Source organism: Oncorhynchus clarkii, chromosome 16 (assembly GCF_045791955.1).
Source record: "Oncorhynchus clarkii lewisi isolate Uvic-CL-2024 chromosome 16, UVic_Ocla_1.0, whole genome shotgun sequence".
Classification (NCBI taxonomy): domain Eukaryota; kingdom Metazoa; phylum Chordata; class Actinopteri; order Salmoniformes; family Salmonidae; genus Oncorhynchus; species Oncorhynchus clarkii.
This window is the reverse complement of record NC_092162.1, coordinates 36,240,887-36,256,969: the sequence shown is the minus strand read 5'-3', so window position 1 is coordinate 36,256,969 and position 16,083 is coordinate 36,240,887. Positions and strand designations below refer to the sequence as shown.

The window sequence follows — 16,083 nt, the reverse complement described above, 5'->3', positions numbered from 1 at the left end:
GTGATACATTTATCATAGAACAGCTACAACAAGTTGTCTTGGGTCTTAAAGGGTTCTGGGGCATTTTTGTGGTGCTGCTTGCTGCGCTCAAAGTTCAAATGATTTTAAGTTTCAAACACTAATTCAAATTAAGCAAGAGCCTTGTTGCCATCATTGTGAAATGAGTCTAAGCTTCTCTTGGTGAGAGATGCAGAGCTGCACACCGGTACATGACCTCCTGACAATGTTATAGATGGTCATGTTCTGTCTTTCCGGCCTACAGGCTTTGACACACAATAACAACTTTTTGCAATATTCTCTATGGTAAATAACCAAGTGATTTTGGGTCACCTTACATGATAGGCAAATAAAGGAAATATTGTTATGATTTAATTAATTTATTAAATTGTGTTTCATATTTCAAGATGCCAAACATATAGGCTTACAACACACAGTTAACACAACAAACAGTTGAGCTGATGTAATCATCTTAGTACAAAACTTTGCAGTGTGTGTCCCCTATTTCTATAGCCATTTTCTTTCCCCTTCACTGTTACTAATAAAATGTAGGCGATCTTCACTTTAAGAACATATGCAGTAATCTGCAATTTTGCTTTCAAAACTGTTTCCAGAATCTCAGAAAATTGACAACATTGTCCAATATTGTCTACACTGAGTCTATAAAACATTTCCATGAGACTGACCAGGTGAACGCAATGCTTCCTTTTTGATGGCACTTACTAAATCCACTTCAATCAGTGTAGATGAAGGGGAGGAGACAGGTTAAAGAAGATTGTTTAAGCATTGAAACAATTGAGACAAGGATTGTGTATGTGTGCTAATCAAAGGGTGAGTGTCTTTGAACGGGATATTGTTTGTGTCAAGAACTTTAACGCTGCTGGGTTTTTCACGCTCAACAGTTTCCCGTGTGTGTCAAGAATGGTCCACCACCCAAAGGACATCCAGCCAACATGACAACTGTGGTACGCATTGGAGTCAACATTGGTCAGAATCCCTGTGGAACGCTTTCGACACCTTGTTGAGTCCATGCCCTGACGAATTGAGGCTGTTATGAGGGCAAAAGGGGGAAATTAAACTCAATATTAGGAAGGTGTTCTTAATGTTTTGTATACTCAGTGTAAATAATGATTATAAAATTACATTGTCCAGGTCATGCTAGTTGGTGACCTCAGGTTTCCTGTTTGTTCAGTATAGAGTCCAGGATTTTCTCGCACATATAAAGGCACCGAGGCACATGGAAGAAACCTGAAATAAAACGAAAGGAAGATTAATAGTCAGTGTAATCACAGACGTACACAAGGTCAAAACACTTCATCTGATGCATTTATTTTGGGCAAAGAAACCAGTCTGATGAAGGTCTACCATGACCGAAACGTCTGTTTTTAATTCATTCATAATAAAATAGAAGTGTCGCGCCTCCACCACTTTTTGGTTGGGGGAAAGGAAGCCTTGCAATTACTGTAATCAATTACAACCACATTGTATTTACTATATCCACTAGAGTGGGTGATATGGACATATAGAAACAAGGGCAAAACATAAAATATTACAGATTGAGCATATATCAAACAAATGTATACATTACTGTATTGTCTCAAACAGGAGGTACAATTATTTATGCCTGTCATGGTTTCTGACTAACCCCTTCTCTGGCCTGTTAACATTCTCACCTTTGAAAGGCCCTCCTTTAAAATCCAGTGTCACTTTCCCTTGCTGGGTCAAATATCCAAACCACTCGCCATTCTCAGCATCAGAAAACTGCATAAACAGGAAGACAAACAGCACACCATATTGCAAAAGGTTAGCTCCTCAAAGCAGTTTAGCTTAATTTGAGCTGCAGTACCAAATATTTGTGTTACTTATTCTCTACATATAAAATGACACCCATATGTCATGCCATTTCCATGTATTGTATTTTTAGCAGAACGATAGCAAAAAAATGTATACAATTAAAACACACAATTAGACTGGAGTTCACTCACATGGCTGAAGGTGTAGTCGTACACTTGAGAGAATCGGTCCAGCAGGGCTGGCTCTTTGGTATGGCTGTAGGCCATCAGGTATGCGATGAGAGCCTCACAGTGCGGCCACCATAGTTTCATACTCCACTCCAACTGTGAATACAGAACACATTGGCGCTGGTTCACATTTCTATAGTACTTTGTTCCCTTATTTAGTCAATTAATAAAAAGGCCATGAAAGGGTTGGACAAGCAAAAGCAATAGGTTTGGTCCCCTCAGTTGCCATTTCATCCATATTACTTTCACCCATTCAACCCTTTGTGATGAGTGTGGGTTTGAGCTGCCAAATGACTCCTACACTGATGTTTATGCTTGTTTGAACGACTCGTGCATTTGCAGCAAGCGCAGTGTTGTATTGATGGGTTCGGACTTTAAACTTAAAAATATGAAATATACTTATTCATGTTACTGAGGGAGAGAAGGAAATGTAGAACGTTTACATTCTGTCAGGATATGTTAATGTTAGCCATCAGGGATCCAATGTGGAAAAGGTGAGGAGTTGGGGCCGAGGTCAAGTATTTGTATTTATTATGAACCTCCATTAGCTGCTGCCAAAGCAGCAACATTAGGGCAGTTTATACAATTTTAAAAACATTACAATACATTCACAGATTTCACAACACACTGTGTGCTCTCAGGCCCCTACTCCACCACTAACACATATCTACAGTACTAAATCCATGTGTATGTATAGTGCGTATATTATTGTGTTACAGTGCGTATGTTACCATGACTACGTGGAACTCTATTCCACATCAAGTAACCGACGCAAAGCAGTAAATTTAGATTTCAAAAACCGATTAAAAAAATCTTATGGAACAGCGGGGACTGTGAAGCAACACAAACATTGTGTGTGTGTGTGTGTTTTTATGTGCATGTGTGTATTGTGTGTCTGTCTGTGCCAATGTTTGTTGCTTCGCAGTCCCTGCTGTTCCATAAGTTTAAAAAATATATATTTTTGAAATCTAAATTTACTGCTTGCATCGGTTACTTGATGTGGAATAGAGTTCCATGTAGTCGTGGCTCTATGTAATACTGTCAGATGAAGTGAGGAAGAACAGAAATCACTAAGGTTCTGTCTAGCAACAGACGTGTAAAAGGGAAAGGGGATACCTTGTCAGTTGTACAACTGAATGCTGAGTGTCTTCAGCATTTAACCCCAACCTAACCCCTCTGAATCAGCACCTTAATCGATGCCTTAATCGACATCCACGTCTTCGGCACCCGGGGAACAGTGGGTTAACTGCCTTGCTCAGGGGCAGATTTTTACCTTGTCAGCTCAGGGATTCAATTCCAGCAATTTGCTGTCCAGATGTGTAAAGGAGGGGCTCAGCATTGGAGAAAGGGTTACATACCAGTGCTTGTGTGAATATGTTTTTTGTCTTATGCAGCTGTATGACTCAGTGGGTGAATCAACTTGCGTTTTTTAACTCTATTTTACTCTATTTAGAAAACTAGTATGCAGGGGTGAAAGTAAGGCGTTATGGTCCGGTACGGCATCCCAGCAAAATAAATAGTGGGGGTACGCCGTATCGGTAAAACATTGACAATCAAATAAAAATACATGACTGGTTGTGTTTATGCCAAAAGGAAAAATAATAAAAGTTAAATGATACATCTTTTAAGACTTAGGCCCACAGACAACATACTGAATTAATAGGGATTCTATATGTATTTCTATGATTAGGCCCATAAAATGTTTTGGTGCACACATAGGAGGCCCATACCGGAAATAAATTAAGTCTACTTTCACAGGATGTACCTGTGTGGGGCAGTAACCGTCCACATCCAGGAAGTAGAGGAGCCCTCCGTGCTCCTTGTCCCAGCCTGTCAGAAAGGGGATCTCCATGAACTTGTCCACTGCTGTCCTTTGGAGCTCCTGGTCCCCATTCTCCAAACCGTACTGAAGCAGGAACCAGCCTGCTTCCAGTGCATGGCCTATGGCAAATGTATATATAAAATAAATAAGGAAGCCAGAAAGGAAAGAAACAGGCAGGCAATACAATGGTAACAACACAGTCATCTTAGATATCACTACATGTGCAGTATCCAGTCTAACTAAGTAACTAGTGTTATTACACAAAACAGAAAACATAGTGTTAGGGATAATAATAATAATAATAATAATAATAATAATAATAAGGTAATACACTAATATATACCACTATGTTAGATGACTTGACAAGTAATATGGAGCTTAGCAAACATTATCTACAGCAGGGCTGTCAATGTCGTTCCTGGAGGGCCAAAACACTTCTGGTTTTCATCCTCTCCTTCTAATAAGGGACTAATTCAGATCTGGGACACTAGGCGAGTGCAATTAAAAACCAGAGAGAAACAAAAAATAGAAGTTTTTTGGCCCTCCAGGACTGGAATTGAACAGCCCTGATCTAGAGAAATCTCATTTAGTTGAGTACAAAGGGTATCACCTGGGTTTTGCAGTCGCCCCTCGCAACCAGGAAGTTCCTTTCCTTCTGATGAGACACTTTCCAAAATGGCCGTACCACCTCTCTGTACAAAGACAGTCATAGACAATTCAATGGAACCAATGGAAATGCCCCGAAAAGTGCAAACGCCTTCCATCTGACACTCCAAACGGGCTCAATCAGACACACACACACCTGGTTGTTTCATATTTGAAGGCCTACAGTTCTTTACCTGAAGGTGTTGGAGGATCTGCTTTACGCACCAGCCTCCAACCTCCCTGTACTTGTCTACCTCTTCCCCCCTGCGGGCCTCCGTGAGCTGCTGCACCAGACACAGCAGCATCATGGGGACAGCCATGCTGCAGACCGGGGTGTCTCCAGAAAGCTGGGGCTTGCCCAGGCCTGATGGGTCCACCCTCACCCAGTGGACCAGCTGGTCCATCATTTGTGCTGCTTCCGCCTAGTAACAGAGGGCATATGAGAAATAAAATAGGCCATAATACAGGCAAAACCCACTAAGGGTTCTGTGTTCTGATTGGCTAGCAGATATTAGCCCCCATTCTGCTCAAATTTGATTGGGTCTTTGATGCATGGCCCTTTTCAACAGACCGGAAGTCGCCCCCCCCCCCCCCCCCCCCACAGAAAGTAAAGAATTGTTTAACTTTAGGTTAAAGGGGTCATCTGCATTTCAAACAGTAAAGTGGGGACCTCGCCACTGTGTTGGTAAACAGCGAAACAATGGGGCTGGAGAAATGTTATCTGTCTATAATTCAGAGACAGCACTGTGGATGGAAGGTTCATTCCATGATTTCAAAATTATAGTTTTAACCATGTAAAAAAAAGCTTACATTTTGGGTTCTCATGGGCTCAACAGTTAAACTAATTACTAATAATGAATTAAAACATGGCTGTATTGATCACAGATTTCCAGTTTAACAACAGAGAACTTTATTGTGGAAGTGTTTAGTGCCCCGGGCTGTTTTACCTGCATGTCTTTGTCTCCTGTGACCCTAGCCAGCTCATCCATGGCCATGACATAGAAACACTCGCTGAAGATGGTCCTCTGCACTTTCAGGGCTTTACCGTCCCTGGTCAAACAAAAGGCACACTTCCATGGGCTGCCACTATTGGGAATGCGAGCGAAGCGTCGCAAGAATGCACCTCCTAAGAAAACAAAGTTTGCTCATCACAAGTAGAATTGTGTACCAAAATCCCTATAGAGACCACACTCCTGTTTGTTTTTCTGCAGCAAATTAAAAATGTGGTATACATTTTTAAGTTCCGATTGAATAGCAAACCGGAAAAACAAAGAGGATCACTCAATGTTTACCATCTTTGGCGAGTGTGGGTGGCAGGTAGCCTAGTGGTTAGAGTGTTGGGCTGGATCGAATCTCCGAGCTGACAAGGTAAAAAAATCTGTTGTTCTGCCCCTGAACCCACTGTTCCCCGGTAGGCAGTCATTGTAAATATGAATTTGTTCTTAACTGACTTGCCTAGTTAAATAAAAAACAAATATATATATATATAAAAAAATATTAAAAGCAGTGCGAGTTTGTTTTCTATAGGCAAATAAGCTGTTGCATGCCCAGACTAGTTTCATAGGAGAAGGTTGTGTTCTAGATCCAGAAATCCTGAAACTAACATTGGAGTAAATCCTATTGGTGTTTTTTCTGTTTCATTACATCTGTGTGTCTTCTACTGGAAATGTGTGTATCTTCATGCTGTCGATAACATTGGGTGCGCTTTTTTCTGCTTTTAGTCTTCATGACACCTGTAATTTGTATTTGCTCATATCTTGTATGTAGCCTACACCATACTAAGTGGTTCAAAACAGCTATTTTCTCTGTTGCTTAACTACCGTCTGCGCTCAGGTTAAGTACCATCTTCACTCAGGTTGTCAAAGACCGACTCATTTTTAAATTTTTTATTTAACCTTTATTTAACCAGGTAGGCCAAGTTGAGAACAAGTTCTCATTTATAACTGCGACCTGGCCAAGATAAAGCAAAGCAGTGCAACACAAACAACAGAGTTACACAAACGTAGAGTCAATAACATAAAAAGTCTATATGCAGTGTGTGCAAACGGCGTGAGGTGGTAAGGCAATAAATAGGCCATAGTAGCGAAGTGATTACAATTTAGCACTGGAATGACAGATGTGCAGATGATGATGTGCAAGTAGAAATTCTGGGGAGCAAAAAAGTAAAAAAAATATATATATGTGGATGAGGTAGGTAGATTGGATGGGCTATTTACAGATGGGCTGTGTACAGCTGCAGCAATCAGTTAGCTGCTCAGATAGCTGATGTTTAAAGTTAGTGAGGGAGATATAAGTCTCCTACTTCAGCGATTTTTGCAATTCGTTCTAGTAATTGGTAGCAGAGAACTGGAAGGAAATGCGGCCAAAGGAGGTGTTGGCTTTGGGGATGACCAGTGAGATATACCTACTGGAGCGAGGATCGGTAGGAAATTTATGTTTGAAAAACCTAGCCTTTGCTTCTCCTGACTGACTGCGTGTATTGGTTACTGACTTCCCTGAAAAGTTGCATATCGCAGGGACTACTCGATGCTAGTGCAGTGCCCCACAGGATGTTTTTGTGCTGGTCGAGGGCAGTCAGGTCTGGAGTGAACCAAGGGCTATGTCTGTTCTGAGTTCTACATTTTTTGAAAGGGGCATGCTTATTTAAGATATTGAGGAAATTACTTTTAAAGAACGACCAGGCATCCTCTACTGACGGGATGAGGGCAATATCCTTCCAGGATACCCGGGCCAAGGTCGATTAGAAAGGCCTGCTAGCAAAAGTGTTTTAGGGAGCATTTGACAGTGATGAGGTGGTCGTTTGACCGTGGACCCATAGCGGATGCAGGCAATGAGACAGTGATCGCTGAGATCCTGATTGAAAACAGCGGAGATGTATTTGGAGGGCAAGTTGGTCAGGATAATATCTATGAGGGTGCCCATGTTTACAGATTTAAAAGTATGACAGAACTTTGCAGGTTCTCTCTGCAGTAGATTGCAACTCCTCCCCCTTTGGCAGTTCCATCTTGTCAGAAAATGTTGTAGTTGGGTATGGAAATCTCAGAATTTTTGGTGGCCTTCCTAAGCCAGGATTCAGACACTGCAAGAACATCAGAGGTTGGCGGAGTGTGCTAAAGCAGTGAGTAAAACAAATTTAGGGAGAAGGCTTCTGATGTTAACATGCATGAAACCAAGGCTTGTACGGTTACAGAAGTCAACAAATGAGAGCACCTGGGGACACGCAGGACCTGGGTTAACCTCTTGGTGTTAGGGGGCAGTATTTTCATTTTTGGAAAAAAAAACATTCCCGTTTTATACGGGATATTTTGTCAGGAAAAGATGCTAGAATATGCATATAATTCACAGCTTTGGATAGAAAACACTAACTAACGTTTCCAAAACTGTAAAGATATTGTCTGGGAGTATAACAGAACTGATGTTGCAGGAGAAAGCCTGAGAAAAATCCAATCCGGAAGTGCCCCAGGTTTGGAAAGCACTGTGTTCCAATGACTCCCTATTCAGCTGTGATTGTACCATCAACGAGCTTACGCTTTCTACGTATTCCCCAAGGTGTCTACAGCATTGTGACGTAGTTTTACGCATTTCTGTTGAAGAATAGCCGTAGGCTACATTGCGTAAGTGGTCACATGGTGGCTCCGAGAGAGATTCTTGTGTAAAATAGGAGGTAGCCATTACTCCAATCGGTCCTAGTGAAAAACAAATTGTCCCGACGGATATATTATCGAATAGATATTAGAAAAACACCTTAAGGATGGATTCTAAACAACGTTTGCCATGTTTGTCGATATTATGGAGCTAATTTGGAATATTTTTTGGCGATTTCTCAGCCAAACGTGAAGAACAAACGGAGCTATTTCGCCTACAAAAATAATATTTTGGGAAAAAAATGAACTTTGGCTGTCTACCTGGGAGTCTCGTGAGTGAAAACATCCGAAGTTCATCCAAGGTAAACGATTGAATTTGATTGCTTTTCTGATTTTCGTGACAAGGTGCTGCTAGCAAGGCATAATGCTATGCTAGGCTATGATAAACTTACACAAATGCTTGTCTAGCGTTGGCTGTAAAGCATATTTTGAAAATCTGAGACGACAGGGTGATTAACAAAAGGCTAAGCTGTGTTCCAATATAGTTCACTTGTGATTTTCATGAATAGGAAGATTTTCTAGGAAGATTTATGTCCGTTGTGTTATGCTAATTAGTGTCAGATGATGACAACGGTCCCGTTCACGGGATGGGGTGTCACTACAGGTTAACCTCCACATCACCCGAGCAACAGAGCAGGAGTAGGATGAGGGTACAGCTAAAGGCTATCAAAACTGGTCATCTAGTGCGACAGAGAATAAAAGGAGCAACATTTCTGGGCATGGTAGGATAGATTCAGGGTATAACGTACAGACAGGGGTATGGTAGGGTGTGGGTACAGTGGAGGTAAACCTAGGCATTGAGTGACGATAAGAGAGGTTGCATCTCTGGACGCATTAGTTAAGCTGGGTGAGGTCACAGCATGTGGGACAAAAGAGGTATCTGAAGCATGTTGAGTGGGACTAGGGGCTCCACAGTAAACTAAAACAATGATAACTATCCTAAACAACAGTATACAAGGCATATTGACATTGAGGCATAAAGCAATCACAGGTGTTGATTGGGAGAGCTAGCTAAGACATCAACCGGTAAGACAACAGCTAATCAGCGAAGACAACAACAGGTAAAATGGCGATGAATGGGCAGAGAGGGTCAGTTAACTACACACAGGGCCTGAGTACGAGGCTGGGGCCGACAGAAACAAAAATAAACAAAATGGAGTACCGTGATTAATGAACAGTCCAGCAAGTATCAGCTATGTAGCCAAGTGATCATATGGTCCAGTGAACAGCAATAGATGAAACAGGGAAGCCGCTGGGTAGTTGTTAGCAAGCGGGAGACACAGTGTTCAACAAAGTTAGCAGGCCGAGGCTAGTAGAAGCATCTGCTCCGACATCTGGCAAAGGCCGGTTGAGGGCACAACGGATGGAATTACGTCAGCAGACTAGTCGTGATGGAACGGCGGGGCTCCGTGTCAAGAAAGGGTCCAGGCCAGTTGGCAAAAGTGGTATTGTAGCTAATTTAATTTCATAGTAATTTAGTTTGCTAGCCGGGAGATGCACCTGGTGCTAGCTTCGGGACAAGGGCGTTAACGACTATAGCCACTTGGTAACAGCTAGCTAACAGCAATGATCCGATGCAAAGGTCCAGAGCTTATGGCAAGAATCCGGTGGAGTAGTGGATTCTAATCGTGTTAGTGAAGAGTCCGGGAGGCATCAGCTGTGTAGCCAAGTGATCACTGAGCAGGCCGGGTGGTGGGCCTGGCTCAAAGCTAGCGTCGGGGCTGGGCCACTCGGTAGCAGCTAGCTAGCTGTGATAATCAGGAGTAATGGCCCAGGGCTTTTGGTAGGAATCCGGTGTTGTAGTGGAGAAAACAGTCCGATACTGGCAGGCTGGGAAGTATTATCCAGGCTAAAAGCGTCTGGTGTCTGTGCAAAAGGCCGCTAGCAGTGGCTAACAATGACTAAATAGCTAGTAGCTAATTAGCTCCTGATGGAGGTTCTGGCAATAAGGTCTAAAAATAGCAGATCAGTACCACATTGGGTGAGGCGGGTTGCCGGAAGATATATTTCATTTAAAAATGGGAAAAAGAGATTGAAAATAAATTGACATGTATACAAAAAATACTAAATGTGCATGGGAGAACAACAAACTATGTCTGCACTGCTACACCATCTTGGAATTTTTAAAACTTTGCATCAGTTAAATGAGTCAGAATACTGGCACAGCAGGTGAGGTGACCTCTTTAAAGGACCTCTTGAAACTCTGGGGGCAGTATTTCATTTTTGGATGAAAAACATTCCCGTTTTAAACAAGATATTTTGTCACGAAAAGATGCTTGACTATGCATATAATTGACAGCTTTGGAAAGAAAACACTGACGTTTCCAAAACTGTAAAGATATTATCTGTGAGTGCCACAGAACTGATGCTACAGGCGAAACCAAGATGAAATTTCAAACAGGAAATGTCCCAGATTTTGAAGGCGCTGTGTTCCAATGTCTCCTTATATGGCTGTGAATGCGCCAGGAATGAGCCTACACTCTCTGTCGTTTCCCCAAGGTGTCTGCAGCATTGTGACGTATTTGTAGGCATATCATTGGAAGATTGACCATAAGAGACTACATTTACCAGGTGTCCGCCTGGTGTCCTCCGTCGAAATTGGTGCGCAATCTCCAGCTGCATGCATTTTTCCATGTCGTTCAGAGGAGAAACCAAACTTCCACGAATGATATATCATCGAATAGATATGTGAAAAACACCTTGAGGATTGATTCTAAACAACGTTTGCCATGTTTCTGTCGATATTATGGAGTTAATTTGGAAAAAAGTTTGGCGTTATAATGACTGAATTTTCGGGGTTTTTTCTTAGCCAAACGTGATTAACAAAATGGAGCGATTTCTCCTACACAAATAATATTTTTGGAAAAACTGAACATTTGCTATCTAACTGAGTCTCCTCATTGAAAACATCCAAAGTTCTTCAAAGGTAAATGATTTTATTTGAATGCTTTTCTTGTTTTTGTGAAAATGTTGCGTGCTGAATGCTAGGCTTAATGCTATGCTAGCTATCAATACTCTTACACAAATGCTTGTTTTGCTATGGTTGAAAAGCCTATTTTGAAAATCTGAGATGACAGTGTTGTTAACAAAAGGCTAAGCTTGAGAGCCAATATATTTATTTCATTTGCGATTTTCATGAATAGTTAACGTTGCGTTATGGTAATGAGCTTGAGGCTATAATTACGCTCCCGGATACGGGATTGCTCATCGCAACAGGTTAAAGGACTTGCATTAATTAACTAAATCACTAACAGAAAACATTTCACCATCTACCACCTTTGAAAAAAACTTGAAGCTAAATGCTTACTTGGGAAATTCCTTGCAAAGCTGACAGGACACAACAACGAAACAACCTGATAAGTGTTTGGAAATCCACTCAAATGCTTTAACAGTCTGAATAGGTATGTATTTTCACTCCCAATAACTGACAAAGATGCTGTGCAACCACCAAACCCACATACCAGATTTGGCGGCTTCCAGGATCTCAGGCTTGTTGAAGCGCTCCATTGTCCTGTATAGGCGGCAATACATCCACACCTGCAAAGATACATTGATCCAAGTGAAAATGTGAAATTGTATTTTGAGCAATGTTCCCTCTAAGCTGAGCAAGTGCGAGGGCATGCAGCCCATTACTGCCACGCAGAAGAAATATCAGCCAGCGCAGAGAAGCACAAGATTTAATTGAAGTTCACTTTCTAGAGTTTTCCCTGTTAGTTAACACTATCAAAGTTCCCCTTTATTGTTAGAAATGTGATCGTATCCATGCAATATTAGCCACTTTCAATGCAACATACTGAAACAAAACAAACTATGCAAGAGATGTTGTAGGCAGAACGCAGAGTAGGATTCTATTGCATTGACAGGCCTGACTCAGGCCCGTACTCTACACAGACCTAAGCTCCATAACCAGTCAGAGCTGCAGTAGGCCTATATGCAAATCGACCATTGTCATATGGATCTGTGCCATTCACTTTGAACTAGATTGTGTTTACAGCATGAACGGTCATGAGTTGATGCGCTTGTTTTGAGTTCAAAGCAAGAGCTACATGTAACCACGTGTGCACATTTGTTCATATCCTTTGCTAGTTAGTGAGTTATTAGCCCACCTTGTAGTCTGAAATGGGTGAGTGACTGCTTCCTACAAAAGCACAAAACGTGTGCATTTCTAGCCATCTTTGAAAAGTGAGTAAATTAAAGAGCTTTTTTCTTGTCTTAAAAGGGGCAGTGTTCTATTTTGAGACAGGCTTTAATAAGCTAAGTAGCCAATAGGCAGAAGGCAGCATAATTGATCTGATTCTCTGTAATAATGGTATGGGAATAATGATGCATTTTATTTTGAAAAGTGGTTTCTTGCATCAAACACCACAACATTTTCAGTCCCCTCTTTGTCTGAAGGACAAGTGGATAGACCGGTTAATGTCAGGCCTACACTGAAGACCACACATTGACTGCAACTGTAGCCACACATTGGCTGCAACTGTAGGCTGAATGATAGAACATCTATTTCCATGTTCAAATGTTATGGGATGCATTTTCTTCACTCTGGTAGGCCTACATTATGATCAAATAGCCACAGCAGCCTACTTGACCACTGTTTCAAGGGTAACTTAAAGTGGGTACAGCATCAGTGTTCACAGTAAATGCACGCTGGAAGTTGCACTGAATTTTCACAATGTTCAAGTTTGCGCTCAGCAGACCTGAAATTTGCTCAAGGCCAAAAAAAAATGACTTTTTAAAAAGTACATTTATAGGAAAACCCACCCAATAATCAAATCAAGGTGCACTGCAACAGTCAGCAGAATATGCACATCAATGTTATTAGCAGGCCTTTGCATTGGTCTGGCTGCTTGGTGTTGAGCGGTAAGGCAATCACTGAACATTTGTGGATGAGTTTACCTGTCTCCCCTGCAACCAGACATATTTCAGCTCATCGTAGATTTTTCCATCTTTCCCTATACAAGTGAAAAATCCACTGGAAAAATACATTGTGAATTGGTCAATTGATCTCATCTCACAGACATGGCATACATACTATCCTACAGCTAGACAAGGCTACACTTTTTTTTAAATGTTTGTAAAAATTAATTATGATAAAGAAAATGTTAAAATAAAACATTTCGACAAATATTTGTGAATATGTGATCAAATGGTTTTACCCATATTGTGTGTCATGAGAGTATTTCTGCCAGAAGTCCACCACTTTGTCCAGCTCTGTGCGCATCTGCTCTCGATAACGCTGCAGCTTCTCGACAGACATCACACCTTCCAAAAGCAAGACTGAATCGATCATCAAGCCAGATTAAAATTGGTAGGTCTTAGTTAGTAGAACACTGTAATGCCGTTATTCGGATATCCTAAATACTATTCTTGCAGGACCCGTTCAGGAAGCATAATGATGGTTTACGGCTATGGTGTGAATCATATTTCTGAACAAGTGACAAGTTAGACATATCAATGTACTATGTACTTTCTAATAGATACCTTACGTTGGACTCGTCTCTACACTTCAGACCACTTCTGCTCTATAGAGAAGTCGATTATTTTAAAGCGCTGCGCTTAGTTACCTTTTTCCCAAACGTAGTTTTAGATTTTCACTCTTGTAACGGAGCTTCATTCGATAAATGCGGACGTATTCCGTCTTAGACGCGAACGCAACCGTAGTCAACACAGTGTACAGACAAAAAAAAAACTGGTTACTTCAAGAGGAGGACGTTTAAAGTCTTATCACATGACTGCTTGTCATGTGGGGTCATGTGCTTCCCGAGATCGGTCATGTGAGGAGCAGGGAGAATGACAAAATAAAAGCAAACCCCTTTTATTCAATGGTAGAATGTAGTAGGAGGCTAAACCTAAAGCATACCCCTCCGCTGTTACCTATGAACAAAGACACAATTCATATAGGATCACAAAACTTAGTTATGGGCTACATTTCAATGACAATTGATTTCTAACTTCTAATACAAAGAACTTATATTTCATATTTGTTATTTAGCTGTAATGTATTTCTATTGTCTACAGTGTTAACATTTAATGTCAACATACTGTATACTGTGCAATGCTTTAGAAACATCCTCAGATGCATAATTATTTTTAAATACAGTACCGTTCATAAGCATGAAAAATACAGTTAACACTTAAATGTTTTTAATATTATACATGGAAATAAAGAAACACAAAATATAGCATTATTTAGAGAAGATGTGTTAGGAATATATAGTTTTATATCCAAGCATTTCGCTACACCTGCAATAATATCTGCTAAATATGTGTATGTGACCAATTAAATTTGACTGAATACTGTCCAGAGTCCTAACACTGAAACCATAGATCCACACCCCTTTGACTGACCCATTGAACAGGAATATAGTATTTCATTCCCCCACAGCTAGTTCAATGTGAATATTTGTCGATGTTTGTCCTTGGTTTAAAATATTTCTAAGTTCACGATATCCTTATGCCTTCAAATCGTATCAGTGATGTTGTATGAGTGTCTGACTAGTCTCTGCACACAAGCACAGTATTGTCAATGTGTGGGACTGTGGAAGTGGAAGGAAGCCATTTTGGAAAAGTTGGGAGAGAGCCAATGCTGATTCATGGCCTTTCCCAGGCATCATACAGTACGTCTAAGCGTCTATTCTGTGTCAGTCTATTCTGAGCCTGTCCACACAACTAACTCAAGAGTTTGTAGCCTTGTGGAATGCCTGGATCTTCTTCAGGTTCTGTCGGACTCTGACAAACTCCAACAGATGGGGGAAACCCTTGCTTAATAAACATGACCCAGGTGTGGGCTGTGTGAGATGGGATAGGCTACCTTAGCGTTCCCCACTCACCTCTGTGTTTTTCTGTTGGCGCGTCAGAAGCACCTCCTCCAGGGGAGTCCTGGCCTAGTTTCTTTCCTCTTTCTGGGTTTGCTCCTTCTTATGCCTTTCAAGCACCTGCTGCAGCTCAAGCTTACTGCACAGGCCCTTACCCCTAGGTCCATAGATGGAGAGAGGAGGGGGGGGATAGTGGGAAGGGGGAGAGAAGGAGAGGAAGGGAGGAGAGCGTGAAAGGAGTGGTAGGGAGAGAGGGGAGAGGGAGGGGAAAGGAGGAGGAGACAGGGAAAAGGAGAGCATGAAGGACATAGCTAGGACATGAAGGACACGTCCTTTTCAGTCAAAATAGGTAACCTAGGAAGAACTAAGTGTACAATACATTAACATTAACATCATGTACAATACATTAACAAAAGTACGTGGACACCGCTCGTCGAACATCTCATTCCAAAATCATGGGCATTAATATGTAGTTTGTCCCCCCTTTGCCACTATAACAGTCTCCACTCTTCTGGGAAGGCTTTTCACTAGAATTTGGAACATTTCTGCAGGGACTTGCTTCCATTTAGCCACAAGAGCATTAGTGAGATCGTGCACTGATGTTGGGCGATTAGGCCTGGCTCAAAGTCGGTGTGCCAATTCATCCCAAAGGTGTTTGATTAGGTTGAGGTCAGGGCTCTGTGCAGGCCAGTTAAGTTCTTCCACACCAATATCGACAAACCATTTCTGTATAGATCTCGTTTTGTGCATGGGGCATTATCATGCTGAAACCGGAAAGGGCCTTCCCCCAACTTGTTGCCCCAAAGTTGGAAGCACAGAATAATTTAGAATGTCATTGTATTGCTGTAGAGTTAAGATTTCCATTCACTAGAACTAAGGGGTCTAGCTCGAACCATGAAAAACCACCAGGGACCATTATTCCTCCTCCACCAAACTCCACCAAATTTGGGCAGGTAGTGTTCTCCTGGCATCCGCAAAACCCATATTCGTCCGTCGGACTGCCAGATGGTGCAGCTTGTTTCATCAATCCAGAGGATGTGTTTCCACTGCACAAGAGTCCAATGGCGGCAAGCTTTACACCACTCCAGTTGACGCTTGGCATTGCGTATGGTGATCTTAGGCTTGTGTGCGGCTGTTCG

At 41.6% G+C, this 16,083-nt stretch overlaps 1 protein-coding gene across 2 annotated transcripts; it reads right to left on the bottom strand.

Annotated features, from left to right (window-relative positions):
- Positions 1 to 361: 361 nt before the first annotated feature.
- On the bottom strand, positions 362 to 13,852 carry LOC139368352 (renin binding protein). Of its 2 annotated transcripts, none has more exons than XM_071107124.1 (11): positions 13,694 to 13,852; positions 13,286 to 13,406; positions 13,026 to 13,101; positions 11,591 to 11,666; positions 5,433 to 5,611; positions 4,680 to 4,907; positions 4,451 to 4,532; positions 3,784 to 3,959; positions 1,983 to 2,114; positions 1,671 to 1,758; positions 362 to 1,245 (listed from the first exon to the last, which is right to left on the bottom strand). In XM_071107124.1, exons 2-11 carry the CDS (start codon positions 13,384 to 13,386, stop codon positions 1,169 to 1,171), a joined length of 1,215 nt encoding a protein of 404 aa, XP_070963225.1. In that variant the 5' UTR covers positions 13,387 to 13,406; positions 13,694 to 13,852; the 3' UTR covers positions 362 to 1,168. The 2 variants fall into 2 exon arrangements, with proteins under 2 accessions (XP_070963225.1, XP_070963224.1); XM_071107123.1 differs by having other exon boundaries at positions 13,286 to 13,391; positions 13,694 to 13,840.
- Positions 13,853 to 16,083: the final 2,231 nt, after the last annotated feature.